Source organism: Neofelis nebulosa, chromosome 3, assembly GCF_028018385.1.
Source record: "Neofelis nebulosa isolate mNeoNeb1 chromosome 3, mNeoNeb1.pri, whole genome shotgun sequence".
In the NCBI taxonomy this organism is placed as follows: Eukaryota; Metazoa; Chordata; class Mammalia; order Carnivora; family Felidae; genus Neofelis; species Neofelis nebulosa.
Window position 1 is genome coordinate 173,470,428 of NC_080784.1, and position 15,443 is coordinate 173,485,870.

The 15,443-nt window shown below is 44.1% G+C and overlaps 1 protein-coding gene across 3 annotated transcripts in view; it reads right to left on the reverse strand.

The window, feature by feature from the left end:
* CHRNA9 (cholinergic receptor nicotinic alpha 9 subunit) overlaps positions 1-15,443 on the reverse strand; it is a 42,315-nt gene that overhangs the window by 16,317 nt on the left and 10,555 nt on the right. For 2 of the 3 annotated variants that reach the window (XR_009259622.1, XM_058722781.1), the window contains exon 1: positions 209-3,019. Coding sequence is in view for 2 of the 3 variants with exons in the window: in XM_058722781.1 (XP_058578764.1) it covers positions 209-272 (64 nt within the window). In the remaining variant the exon portion in view is untranslated. Of the gene's footprint in view, positions 1-208; positions 3,020-5,511; positions 5,569-6,487; positions 6,659-15,443 lie in introns of those variants that run through there. The other variant, XM_058722780.1, reaches the window with a different exon arrangement.

The following is a 15,443-nucleotide window of genomic DNA, read 5'->3' on the forward strand; positions in this document are numbered from 1 at the left end:
AAAGCAAAGAACAACAAACTGAGGACTAGAACTGGGCAGGACCCAGCATCAGCTAGGGACAAGCTTTGGGTATATTTTTCTGGTGAGTCAATGAGAGGCACAAACACTTCCTGGCAGTTAGAGCATTTGTTCTGTTTGCTGGCCCACTCCCACCAAACAAGTGGCCCCCAAATGAGCTGAGATGGTTACACACCCATCAGCCTCTTACCTCTCAGTCTGGAGACAGCAAAGTAAATCCAGCAAAAGGAGATGCAGGAATGGGGCCAGTTCATCTTTTTCCCGAGCCTTTAGAAATTCCCCAGCCAAGGAGCAGTCTTCCACTTGCCTCCGTGAATTGGAAGGGTCTGGATACAAAGATCTCACTCTGCCACAGGCAGAGTTTCGCCAAGGCAGATGGAGAGCTCAGGCTTGCAGTGCACCTGGGGCCCCAGATCCTGAGATCCATACCCACCCTCCCTCCCCTCTGGTAATCTGAGCCGGGCAGCTCTGGCAGCAGAGATGCAGGAGGCTGGGTGGGCTAGATCCGACAGTGGTGATCTAGGGGAGCTGTCCCAGCTGGGGATCCCTAGTCACTTTCAGCGGGGATATCCAGACCAAACTTTCAGATGAAGACAGGTAGGAACCCAACACTCCGGAGACTCTGCCAAAGCAGAACGGGCACTTTCTCCACATGCAGCAAGCAGATTCAGCCTGAGTCTAAGGACAAAGGGAAGCCAAGCAGAACCTCCCCTCATGAGGCAGCCTCTGGAGAGGCCCTACGAATGCGCTTCACGTGGCATTTGCAGAGGGAAAGAGATCAGTTTCATGATCTCCAGAACAGATTACCTTCTGCTTCAACCCCTTCAAGATCTGGCACGTGTCTCCTGTGGTAATGTCAGTGAATATGGGGAGAGGGGCTGGGAGAAGAGCATTCACTCCCTTCGGAAGCCACGCTGCAATCAGGATTTGAAGCCCAAGATCTAGGTTTGACTGCAAGCTCGAACCCTTCCTAGCTCTCTAGTACTAAGCTTTCCTGAGCTGGAGACCAGGAACATAATATTCTCTCGCTCCCAGCGCTACTGGGATCTTTATGTGAAATCATCCTAAAAAAAAATTGTAAAGCACCATGTAAATGTTAGTAATTTTTGCCTCTCATTTTCCAGACCCAGAATGTCTATATTTATCGAGTCACCCAGGGTTTACTAGCTCTAAAAAAGAAACATGGTTCAAAGGCCAATCAAATCAGCACAAAAATGATTCATAACTAATGAGGATATTACTGAGAATGCTGTTTCTTTGAATTTGAATGCTACTTTATTTAATTTCACAGTCATTTCTCACACGTGATCTAATTTTGCTCCCACGAAAGAAGGTCAATTTCCAATTGCCATAACTTACTCCTCTGCTTGCCTGGGGAAACTGCCTTGGAAAACCAAATTAAGATCCTTTGGTTGCCTGGAATCAGAGCAAGGAAATTGGATAGCTCTATTTCATCAGGTTACAGCCGGCTGATGAGTCACCCTGTCCCTCTTCAGGAATATATCCTCCGAGTGGAACAAACACTCAAGCCATCAGCTAAGTGTGTTTCCTAATTGCCTGTGCCCTTGTGTGGATTGTGAAGACATTATTTTCCTGCTGCCCCCAGTCTGACTCACCCATCAAATGACAGTTCCTGCTGTAAACCCTCAGGCCTCCTTCAACAAACATCTGCTCTGGAGTCTCAGAGGCTGAAGGTCCTTTTGAAATTGAGTTGAACACCTCGTTTTCACATGAGGAAACTGAGGTCTAGAGATGTTGAGTAGTTTGCCTCTAGCAGCACTTGGCCAGGCCGCCTGCCCCAACCCAGGGTGCTCCCCACGCTAATACACCCCTCCTCCTTTTGTTGTTCACCCACCTGGCAATTGACAGCAGCTGGGTGATGATGTCTCCTGCTTAAAGACTCTCTGCCTGTGTTTCTTTGATCCTTCCTGACACTCAGAACAGCCCCTGGTGAGAGGTGCTGAGTGAACACTTGGTGCTGGTACTGCTGCCTGGAAGGTGATCATCCCTGGTGATCTTACTGTTCTTAATTAACTCGGTTCATTCATTTTGGTCACTTACAATTTGTTTAAATACTTAACAGTTGATACTAACCTACCAATGTTAACACAATCCAAGTTAAATCAGTACTTTTGGGGGTGGGGGCAATTCTGCCTCTTAGGGCAAAGATGCTAATGACCAAAAGCAAACTCCACCCCAATTAATTCTAAAAGAACAATGCATGAACGAAGAATTTCAACAGAGATGTAAAATAGGCTTAAAAATTCATTCTAAAAACAACTATTAGGTGCTTTCCTAGGGACCTGCCTATCTTTATCCAATCACTCAGCTCCAAACTGTATAAAAAAGAAACCTGTAATATGGCAGTCCCATGCTTTTCGGGACACTAAATGAAAAAAAGAAATCTGTTGAATTCACTATTTAGGGTTAAGGCTGAGAAGCAGGCGGATATTCTTTAGACTGATTTACAACGAATATAATCTGAATAACCTTAGCCATTCAGAAATGTGGACCCTCCAAATATACCCCATTTCCTGAGTGCCTCATTAACTTAGGGTCAGCCATATCCATTGGCATATTTATCCAGGTTAACAAAGCACTCAGATATTTAAGTTTGGAAGTTCATGGTTTTCATGCCAACAGATACCTTCTCCCAGCTTGTGGTACTAGTTCTGAACAGCATCTCACCATAGTTTATGCAAAATCATCACCCAATAGAGTATACTCTGGCCAGAAAAAGGGGACCCACAATTCAAAGAATTTTTAGAAAGCACAGGGCACCTGGATGGCTCAGTCGGCTAAGCATCTCACTCTTGATTTCAGCTCAGGTCGTGATCTCACAATTTGTGAGATCCAGCCTCGAGTCAGGCTCTGTGCTAACAGCATAGAGCCTGCTTGGTATTCTCTCTCTCCCTCTCTGTCTCAGCCCCTACCCTGCCTGTGCACGCATGTGTGTGCCCGAGCATGTTTTATCTCTCTCTCCCAAAATAAATAAATAAATCTTAAAAAAAAAAAAAAAGAATTTCCAGAGAGCACAATAATCTTTTCAACAACTGCACCTTTTGAGAGGTGGTGGTCCTCTCAAAAGACAGACAAAGTATTCTAGTCATTTCAGAGTTTCTGGGAGCCAAATCCTCCCTAATGGACCAATTTTGAGGTACTTGTTTGTTGCCAAAATGTAATATAATGATATTAGAGACATTCTATAATATCATACTTTTTAAAAAATTGTAATGTTTTATTTATTTTTGAGAGAGAGACAGAGAGACAGAGCATGAGCAGGGGAGGCACAGAGAGAGAGGGAGACACAGAATCTGAAACAGGCTCCAGGCTCTGAGTTGTCAGCACAGAGCCCGACGTGGGACTCAAACCCACGAACCATGAGATCATTACCTGAGCTGAAGTCAGAGACTTAACCAACTGAGCCACACAGGCACCCCCATAATATTTTCAATATAACTTATTACATAAGCAATACATATCTATTGCAGAAAAATTAGAAAGTACAGAAAAGCACAATGAAGGGAAAAGAAAGGTCACCCAGAAGAATCCAACCATGCAGAGAGAGATAAGGTTCACATGGCAGCCATCTTTTTTAAAATGCCCATGGAACTGTGTTGTCATGTCTTTGAGACCTGGAAGGACACAGGCCATTAGCAGAATTCTGTCTTGCTCGTGAACACATGGAGGTGCAAAGGATGCTTCTAAATACTCTTTTCCTGTTCCCATGGGGTTGCATTGTAGTTCACACACAGTCTACCTTCAAGGGTCTCCCATCCTTTCCTGTCCCTCTCCCCACCCCCAGGGTCCCTACTCAACCCTTTTGGGTTGAAGCTTTGCCCCTTGTGGTCAAGCCTCCCCGGGGGGAGGCGGTATTCCTGGCTCCATTCCAGAATGATGGCAGTGTTTCCACCCCTTGGAAATAGAACTCCTGCCTGAGAGAGAACTCTAGTGAATTGTTTTGCTGAAAGACTCTCTTCCCAGTAGCAGAGGAGGGGTGGGGGAGGACAAATACCTTCTTTCTGCTACATTTTCATTGCAAAAGTCAAAAATAATGTAAAGGGTTATTTTTATAAAACCCCGCAAATTAACATGGCATGAATATTTTCTCCATTTTATTAAATACGAAATCAGAATAGTTTTAACCCATGAAGAGCTTGTACAGATCATTTAGCTGAGCTCCCTCATTTTACAAATGAGATAAGTGGGGCCTAGGGACAGGGTAGATAGGAAAGGAGCCAGATCTCCACCGAGAGCCATGCCGGAGGCCCTCGGCCCCTCCTAGCAAGCGGCCCGAGCTCTCAGCTGTCCTGGGTGCTCAGAGCTGTGACACTTGCTAAGCAGTGCTTCTCAACTCATTTGAAATCTCAGGAAATGCCCTGTGGGCCTCCACACCCTATTTCACTGGTAGCAAGGAGCACCTGTTTCACTGCTACTTTCTACATTTGCTGGGTTCATCCTGGACATGAGTCTCAAAATTAAGAACTCAAAGTCCCTTTAAAGGGGGTGGTCTCCAAATTCTTTCACCACACACCGGAGTTTGGGATAAGGGCTGCCAGCTTGGATGCCAAGCCTTCCCCAGAGGGCTACCCACTAAGGCAGTGCTGTCCAAACATTTGGGGATCTGTTTCTGTCTTTGTTTTCAGAATTAGGAGACACAGGATAGTGTAGAGTTTAAGAGTATAGACTCTGGAGTCGAACTGCTTGGATTCAAGTCCTGCCTGCCACATACTAGCTGTGTAACTTGGGGCAGATTACTTAACTTCTCCGTGCCTTAGTTTCCTCATCTATAAAATGGGGACGACTAAAATAGAGCCTGCCTCTTAGGTTGCTTTGAGGATCAAATAAGTTAATATATGTGAATTCCTAAGAACAGTGCTTGACCATAAAAAGGGTTAAGTGATAATTAAAGGGGGGAAATGCACTCCAGCATTTCCATGTATCCTGTAGCCATAATTCCTCTCTCTCTCCCTCTCTCTCTCATCTATCTTTCTTTCCATCCATTTCTTTGTACACCCCCACCCCAACTTCTTGACAGACTTAAGTAGAAGATTATCCTTTTATCTGACAAGCAGCCCTACAAGTGAGAGAATAACAGCCCTGCCATTTTCTTGTTGTCTTCTTTTATTGCAATGTTAATATTACTGTCAATCCACAGTGGATTTATGTTTGCTTTCTTACTTTTGTTTTTTTGGTTTTTTTTTTTTTTTGGTAGTAGTCTTTTTAATCCTCTTATCCACTTTGTGAAAGTTAGCCGATCTAAATCTATCACAGAGGTTGGCAAATGCTTTCTGAAGAGGGCCAGATAGTAAATATTTTCAGCTTCTCAGGCCTTATGGTCTCTGCAGCAACCACTCTTCTTTGCAATTGTGCTGCGAAAGCAGCCATACGCAAGGTGTAAATGAATGAGCACGGCTGTGTTCCAATAAAATGTTATTTACAAAAATTGACAGCTGGCCATAGTTTCCTGACCTTTGACATACATCCACTTACCCAGGCTCAAGAAAACCGCCATGGGGGTCAGCATCCCGGATGAAGAAGGAGTGCAGCCTGAAAGGAAAAGGGAGTCACAGTGTGCAAGCCTGTTGAGGGCAGATGTGTCGTGAGGCTGGGGCTGACACTGCAGTTCATCCAGTGAAATTCAAACTATTTTCCAGTGCAGGCTTCCAAGGGGCCCTTCAAATTCCTAGAGAGAGGGGGCTCTTGCATAAAAGGAGACTTTGAATGGAAGAGCCAGAAACATTTGGCAACTAGAGAGCACACGGCAAACTTGTTCGATGTCTGGAGGCTGGGGAGGCTTCCTCACTTCCACATGGGCAGGGAATCAGAATCCCCAGCTATGGGTGACATACCATGATGATAGAACCTGCGGCCGCAGCCAGGCTGGAGCTGAGAGCAGGGGAATGTTTCTGAAGTACCTGTGAGTCCCTTTCAGGTCCCCATGAATGAGGTAGACAGAGCTTGGGGGCAGGGCTGTAGCAATTTCACTGAGTCCCAGAGCACCGTTCTGTTCCTACCCTTCAATTGTACCTAAATCCATTTGGCTTGGGGAAATGCCGGTGAAATCACAACAAAAGGGATTCAGGAAAGGAGGGAAGGAGGACCTCCCGAAAAACAGAACAGTGGGCTATGCATCTCAACGTGGTGCTAGCATGGCAGGGTTGTTCCTCCCTGTGTAACTACACATGTCTGTGTCTTCCTCCTTCCCCACGGCCTTCTGGCACTGCTAGAGGTGTGTAGTAGACTGGGAACTCTTCATAGCAAAAGCAAGCAGGACAACTTCTCTTGGTGCTTCTGAGCATTATGAAGAAAATACCCAACTCCCAAACTTTCGTAACCACAACGGAAAAGAGACTCCACCCCAGGGCATCATCTCTGACTCCTGTCTCCCACATATTAGTATGCTAGGGCTGCCATAACAAAATACCACAGATTGGGTGGTTGAAACAATAGAAAATTATTTTCTCACAGTTCTAGAGGCTGGAAGTCCAAGATCAGGGTGCTGACAGGGTTGGCTTCTTCTGAGGCCTCTCTCTTTGGCTTGTAGAGGACCACCTTCTCCCTGTGTCCTCACATGGCCTTTCCTCTGAGTGTATCTGTGTCCTAGTCTCTTCTTCTTAGAAAGACACCAGACACATCTCTGGAGGCAAGGGAAACAAAAGCAAAAATGAACTATTGATACCTCATCAACATAAAAAGCTTCTGCACAGCAAAGGAAACACTCAACAAAACTAAAAGGCAACCTATGGAATAGGAGAAGATATTTGCAAGTTAAATATCAGATAAAGGGCTAGTATCCAAAAATTATGAAGAACTTATCAAACTCCAACACCCTAAAAATAAATAATCCAGTTTCAGAAATGGGCAGAAGCCATGAACAGACACTTCTCCAAAGAAGACATACAAATGGCTAACAGACACATGAAAAAATGCTCAGCATCACTCATCATCAGAGAAATACAAATCAAAACCATAATGAGATACCACCTCACACCTGTCAGAATGGCTAAAATCAGGAGACAACAGATGTTGGTGAGGATGCAGAGAAAGGGGAACCCTCTTGAACTGTTGTGGGGAATGCAAACTGGAGCAATCACTCTGGAAAACAATACGGAGTTTCCTCAGAAAGTTAAAGATAGAACTACCCTATGACCCAACACTTGCACTACTAGGTATTTATACAAAGGATACAAAAATGCTGATTCAAAGGGACACACGCATCCCAATGTTTATAGCAGCATTATCAACAAGAGCCAAATTATAGAAAGAGCCCAAAATATCCATCAGCTGATGAATGGATAAAGAAGATGTGGTGTATATATACCCACAGTAAAAGCCAAAATCCTTGCTAGTGACTGCAAGACCTCTGATTTTCCATCTCTAACACTGTTCCCCTTGCTTCCTCCACCACAGCCACACTGGTCTCCTTTGTTTTTCCATAAACACACCACCCCTGCTCGGGGTGGTTCCCTCTGCCTGGGGCATCCTTGGACCTATCCTCCCAACTCCCCCTCCCTCTTCCTTCTTGGTTCAGCTCAAACGCCACCTTATCAGAAAGCCCTTCCCTGAGGACCCTCCCCAAAGTAGCACTCCAACCCTCTCTCTATATCTTTCCTGCTTTACTTTTCTTATGGCACTTAAGACCAGCTGAGGTACGTGCATGCATGTGTGTGCTTGCTTGTTTATTGTCTGTCTCCTTACTAGAAACTAAGTTCCATGAGAGTGGGGATATGGCCTTGTTCTGTGCTGCACTCTCAGGTTCAGAGGAGATATTGATTGACTGAATAAATGAGTAATATCTAAAATGAGAAAAGAAATCCAGGGAATTAAAAAGTTGGGAGACGGCCAGCTCTCAGACAAAGGATGGTGGATCCTATGATTCATAAGCTTACCAGGATCTTTTTAGCACTTATGGCTAGGGTGTTATTTACAGCCTTACATTACTATTCTGGTATTATGTAATATTTTAACCTAGGTCAAGGCAAAAGTCCTTGAGAACATAGATCATAACTTCTACTTCTCTAAATATATCCTGTGCCTTATACATTGTCCCAGCTCAGGAAAACATATGCCAAGATCAGTTAGCAGAATCTGCCATGGATGCAAGAGGAGGGAGTGAAGGCATCTCTCCCCTGTCTCTGCTGACTTAATCTAACAACAAAAACCCATAAAGATGTAGGAGTTCTGTGGCCCAGGTTCAAGTCCTGGCCCCACCCCTTAGTAGTTACCTGAATGAGCTTGAGCAACTCACATAATTTCCTTGAGTCTCAATTTTCTCATTTGTTAAAAATGATAATTATAATATTTACCTAAAAGGGTATTTTGAGGATTAAAGAGAAAACAGATAAAGCTCCAAGCACATATTTGGCATAGAGCAGGCTCTCAATAAAAATTAATGCCACTCAAAAAAAAAAAAAAAAATTAATGGCACTACCCTGCTGAACCACAGGGGCTCTGGTAGTCAGCAAAACCTCCACTGGTAAAAAGAGACCCATTATGTTGCCAACAGAAGAGCCAAGTTCATGAAGAGACATGAGCAGGTGATAAGGGATATGCAATTTTCTGGGTCAGGAGAACAGCTGATACACGAGACAGGGTATCCGATGTGTCCAGGTGAATGATCCGGAGACCGTGGCAGGCTCTGGTGTCGGTGCATTGTCAGAAGGTGCACTGTTCTCCCTGAAACCCCCTAAGGGAATATATTTGAAAGCCATAAAACTTTACACAGTTGTTTAAGATGGGCACCCCTGGGCTTCCTCTTATTTCTGGGATTTCTTCACCATGTGGTGAGGAGACCCTATCTATAAGACCCTTTGGGACTCCTTGCTAAGCCACTTGCTTCTTGGGACTTTCTGAAATTTCCCTTTGTTCTTGAGTTTCTGATCCCTTCCTGCCTCAGTGTGTTCTCACCCCACTGGCTTTACTTCCCCTTTCTTAGCAGCTCGCGTGGTTACAATTGCACCATATTTTCCTGCGATTTCCAGTGACCATCTCTCTGATGACAGTGCAACGGTTAGGTGAGAGATGAGCAGGGAGGAGGCAGGAGGGGTCACTTCTGTTAACTATAGCGAGCTGCTTCTGCCATTGCGGGGCCTCATGAAGGGGAAGCGGAAGTGCAGAGACTGCACCATGCAGTAAACTCACACCCTCCCAGGCTATTTTGAGAGCTTCTGGCTACCAACATCTCACACAAGTGCGTACCCCCTGAGAAGCAGCAGGTCACCCTGGGCCCAGATCCTTGCTTACCCCACCCCACCCCCACCCTGGTCCTGGTCCAGGGGAGCTAAAGGGACATATTAAAACAGAAAAGATCTAGGGGCTCCTGGGTGGCTCAGTCGTTAAGCGGCCAACTTCGGCTCAGGTCATGATGTCACGGTTCGTGGGTTCGAGCCCCACGTCGGGCTCTGTGCTGACAGCTCAGAGCCTGGAGCCTGCTGGGAACTCTGTGTCTCCCACTCTCTCTGCCCCTCCCCCGCTTGCGGTCTGTCTGTCTCTCAAAAATAAAAATAAACATTAAAAACAATTTTTTAACAGAAAAGGCCTGAGAAGGGGCTTTCTCACCAGAGCACTACCTCCATTCTCACTTGCCCTTGGTGCTACCTAGCAAAACGCAAAACGCAGCTCAGTGGGAATGAATGTTCCCTGTTTCTAACAAGCATGTTTGGGAGGAAGGTAGAGGAAAGAGGGTCCTGATAAGTCAAGCAGGAGAACCGGAAGACAGAATTCCCAATTTTTTACCCGGGCCACTTTTTAATTTTCTATTCTCCATTTCTTCTTCTCACCAAGCACTGCCATTGACTAAGGCTCCTTACTCTTGATCTGGATTGGAGGAGACCTGTAGAGCCACTGGAAGGACAAGGGAAACCATGGGTTGGGGGAGGGGTGGACCTGCATCCATTGACATAAATTAGCCAGGTCAGGGGTAAGTCCACAGACACCTTCACTCTTCTCAGGGTCTTTCTGGCCATATTGGAGCCCGAAATAAAAGAGAAAATCAGCAATACTGATCCCACGTTTACAATTTTGACACTTTGTTAATAAAGACTTTTTGCATTAATTTTGACTTTTCAAAATATTTCATTAAGGGCCTCCTGGGTGGCTCAGTTGGTTAAATGTCAGACTTTGGCTCATGTCATGATCTCACAGTTGATGAGTTTGAGCCCCACCTCTGGCACCGTGGGACAGTGTGGAGCCTGCTTGGGATTCTCTCTCTCACTCTCTCCCTCTGCCCTTCTCGTGCTCTCTCTCTCTCTTAAAAATAAATAAACTTTAAAAAAAAATAAATAAAATATCGCATTAAAAAGCTATATATGTTCATTACTGAATGGTGCCTCCTTAAATTCACTCTTGCCTCACCCTAGTCCTGGCCTTGGTTAGATTTAGCCCAGCTGATGATGCTGGTCAATTCATTTGGTTGATTGTTTCTTTAAGGAAAGCGAGGCTGGAGCCTATAAAAATCATCTATATGATTCAAAGTCTAATTTTTAAATATATGTGATGGCAATCCTACTAAAATATTTGGAAAAAAAACAATGGAATTCTCAACCACAAAAATTACCCAAATTTTAGATACAATTCGAATCCTTTATTATCTAACAAAGCCAGGGTACTTCACCTTACCAGCCACCAGGTGTCTCTGTAAACTCCCCGCAGGCCCTCGCACAAGGCAATCAGGATAACGTCATAAATAAAATCTGTGGTTTTTAACCAGTTCTGAAGAGATGGCACAAAACGGTCTGAGATGCAACAGCTTCAAATACTAAATCTACAGAGACCCATCCACCTGTCCAGGATTGCGGGCTAATAGCTAAATGCTTGTGATAATGCAACCTATTAACATATTCAAGGTAGGAAATAGATTATTAGAGTCAGTTTGTCCTAATCAGTATACTTTCTAGGATGTCCCTGCATTATTTTTTCCTCACCCCATAGCTGGATCAATTTCTAACAGCACAATTCTGTGAGACCAAAACAATATTTCAGGAGGGTCTCAGAGAAATCAACTCTTCACCAGGCTTCCAGGACTAGACCTCTCACTCCTGTAGGGCAGGGAATTTTGAAAACAGCATCCAAACCATTTGCTTCTGTTAAAAAAAAAAAAAAAAAAAAAAAGCAAATGCATGGAGTGCTATGGTCAAAGGTCAGTAAACGGAGTGGTAGAAAAGTTGTAGCATTCTTTAAAAATACGTTTATCTACGCACATTATCACCCTCTCCCTCGTGCCACCTCATCCTGCCCTCGGAAGGAAATGTAGGGGCGCCTGGGTGGCGCAGTCGGTTAAGCGTCCGACTTCAGCCAGGTCACGATCTCGCGGTCTGTGAGTTCGAGCCCCGCGTCAGGCTCTGGGCCGATGGCTCGGAGCCTGGAGCCTGTTTCCGATTCTGTGTCTCCCTCTCTCTCTGCCCCTCCCCCGTTCATGCTCTGTCTCTCTCTGTCCCAAAAATAAATAAAAAATGTTGAAAAAAAAAAAAATTAAAAAAAAAAAAAAAAAAGGAAGGAAATGTAAATACTCCAAAAGCCAATGGACTATTTCCTCTGACCTTATTTTTTTTCTGAGGTCATTCTGAAAATTAACCCTTCTCCATTCAACACCCTGGAAGGGACTGTAGATTCTTCCCCGAAGGCCCAGGAAAATGGCTCTTGTGGGAAATCTCTGTGACGATGCTCCTTTTGAGGTTTTCCAGTTTGCCCAAGACAGCATCTGTTCTTCATTTTTATTTTATTTTTTCATCACTGTTTTAAAGAGAGAGAGAGCACGAGTAGTAGAGAGAGGCATAGGGAGACAGAATCTTAAGCAGGCTCCACACTCAGCGTGCAGCCCCGCGTGGAGCCCGGGCCGCAACCCTGAGATCATGACCTGAGCCCAAATCAAGAGTCAGATGCTCAACCGTCTGAGCCACCCAGGCGCCCCTCATTTTTACATTACTCAAATTTTAAATTTAAGTTAAATTCTTCATTTTTAAGTTACTACTAATAACCACAGCAGGAACAACGGCTAATATTTAGGGAGTGCTCACTACATGCTTATCAGTGTGATAAGAGAACCTGACAAATATTATGTCCTCGAAAGGTCACTGCTCTGGGCTTCCATGACAGTGAAGCCCGCCTGGTTCCCCCCTAGCTTTCCGGGCGACTCCTCCTCATCTACCCCCTTCTTCAGTGCTGGACTTCTCAGATTCAGTCCCAGGCCCTCTACTCTTGATCAGTGTAGCAGAAAATCTTAGCAGTTAAAAATACAGTCTCAAACTATAAGAAAAGAAGGAGAGACACTGGGTTCCAAGATGACAAATTAATTGAATGTGCTGCAAAGGGAGTGCCAACTTCAGGCTTGACCCCTCACCCTCAGGGAGATGAATTCCTTATACTGGTGCTTCTTGCCTTTAAAGTGCGGTCAAATCACAGGGTGGATGGATGTCTTGTGAAAATGCAGGTTCTGAGTCAGCTTATCTGAAGTGAACCTGAGATTCTTCAGCCCACACAATGCTGAGGCTGTTGGTACCTGGACCACACTGTGAGTAGCAAGGCTCTAGGTGACTCTATAATTATAATGAGGTACTGATAAAGTTTACCTAAGTTGCTAGTTATACTGACAGATCAAATCAATATATAATAATGGCTGAATTGTGGGATGGGCAATAGAGATTGTGAAAACTTCAAGGAATATATGTTTCTGGTTTCTAAACTCAAAATCCCTTTGAACTTAAAATTTCTGTGACATCAGAAATGAGACTTGATTATTTTTTCAAAGGTTCAACCTAAAGACTAATTGTGCAGGTTTGAATTGCTAGGTCTGGTATCCCCACTAAGACTCAATCATTTGATCACAGAATCCACAATTTTGACTAGTCTGAAATTTTGGGGGGTGGGGTGGGGGAGGATGGGGGTAATCTATATGGGTATTGCAACCATAAGTTGGTATAAAATTGTAATCTGAGGAAAGTATAAAATAAAAATAAGAATTAAGATATGGGTAACAATGGAGATGATGAACAAGCAACCTTAAATCCACGATATTAGCAATTTAAAAATAAATTTTACATAATAATTTCTGTAATCATTGCAAAACTGGTGTGTGTTTTATCAGGTTTTTAAGACATTTGATGCATTTAAGGAAATCCAATGTGTTCATGTTGTGACTTTAGTTGAATGGGTAGAAGAACTTAATTAGGTTTGCAATCAACACTTAAGTGTTTGGAGAAAATTATTTCCTTAAAATCATAAGTTTTGCTTTATTAGTTATACGTGCATGATAGAGAAATGCTGACTTTGAAGATGTAAAAAAAAATGCTAGTTGCTTAATAAGTTTATGAGATGGTCTCACTGACCTTCTTGTAGTCCATCACATGCTCAAGTTCCCTGCCAAAGCAAGCCTTCCGCTCTTCCTTTTTCCTAGAACACACCTCCCCCAATTCTCATACGCCTATTTGTATTATGCTTAGCGCACTCAGTGACTCTCTTACCCTGGATTATGAACTCTGTACCCCTGTAACCCTTATAGCCCCACTAAGTTATTAGTGTTATCTCATGTATAGACAAGGAAGCAGACATGGAGAGTTTTCAACAACATGTCCAAGTGGCAGATGTGGGATGGAAGCAATGTCTCTCTTACTCATGAGCCCATGACCACTATTATTGTGCTGAATTCCATAAACCGTTATCTCTAATGCTGAACAATACTGCTGCTCAGGTAGTCTGCTGTCATCTTCAAACACAAAGTCACATAATTTTAGGAACTCCCAGAGCTTTCCCCAAAAAGAAGATATGGGACAAATCTTTAAATACCACTTCCTCGAAAGACTTATTATGGGAGAGCATAATACAAATATGCACCTATAATTTAGGACTTACTATAAATTCTGCTTCTTGCCCTTTACAAAATCTGTGCACCGATTTTGGGCACAAAAGCCCAGCACAGTGGAATTTCCTAACTCTTTTACATGGAGAGGCAGAAATGCACAGCAGTTAATTGCCTCTTAACAGATTCTGGGCCCAAGACTGTCTGGGTTCAAATCTTGCAACTGCCATTTTTCAGTTGGGTGGTCTTGAGTAAGTCACCTAAACCCTCTGTGTTCAGTTTTTTATTTGCAAAGAAACATAATAAAGGACCCACCATGTGTTTGTTCTGAGGATTGAATGAAGTAATAGCACACATAAAGAGCCTAAAACATGACTATGTCTCTAAAGGTAGGTAGAAAACATTTACTGCACATCGATGAGCTTTACAGACACCTAACTAGGTAGTTGAGAAACCGGTACTTGGACCGAGGGCATTAGACTCTCATCTCTTTTCCACCAGATCAAATTACTACCTTATCCGTTTGGGCTGGAACTTGCTAACATTTTCACGCTGCAGGCATGATATGCCTTCCATATGCCCCCCTTCCTCATTTCCACTGCTGCATTTCTTTTCACTGTGTAATTGGAAACCCCGACTGCAGAAGAAGGTTTATTTATAGCAGGAAAAAATTAGTGTTATTTAGCTTGAGCTTTTCTGCAACCATCAGTCCATTACTGTGAGAGCATCCACATTTACATTGCAACATCATTCTGTTTTCCCAGTGCCCTGTAATCATTAATTAGCTATTCAAAACAATGTTTATTGAATGTCTACAGAGAGAGAAGCCTGATCCAGCCTTCCTCCATCAAAAACCAGCATCTTCCCTGAGCTCAGATGCCCACATACCAACCAGTTACTAGATAGCTCTGCTCAGGTGTCCCACATGCACTTTAGACATGGCCAAAATTTAACTCATCTGTCCCCCTGACCTCCTCCCCCTACCCTCTCACGCATTCCTGATTTTGGTGCATGGAGCCACCATTCCCATTTCTCTATGCCCAAACTGTGAGTTGGCCTAGACTCCCTTCACAAACCACCACATCCCATCTGTCACCAGGCTTCATCGGTCCCATCTCCTGAGGACATACCACCTTTCTCATCTTCCGTGACACATGACAAGTTAGTGTGGCCTGGACTATTGCAAATCACCTCAGGACTGGTCCCTGTACTTCAGCCTCTTCTTCTTCTAGTCCTTCCTTCACATCGTCATTACGTAGACCTTTTGACATCTGACCATGACACACTCCCTGCTCCCCATTCGAAATCCTTCCATGTTCCCCTGTCATCCATAGGGCAGAGCTCCACCCTAAGACACAGCATATGAGGCCCTTCATATTCTCAGCTCCGCCTCTTCCCCCCACCCCCCATAGCTTTAGTGCCAGGAAGGATTTGCAGCACTCCTTCCTGCCACCATGCTGCGTATATGTCATTCCTTCAGTCTAGCGTGCTCATCCTGCCTTGCCCAACCACTGAACAATTGCTTCTCTTTGAAGACTCATTCTGAGAGTTGCCTAATCAATTAAGCTTATTTCTAGCCTCTCCGGGCAGAATTCTGTGCTTCCTCCTCCATGTTCTTGAGGTTTCTCAG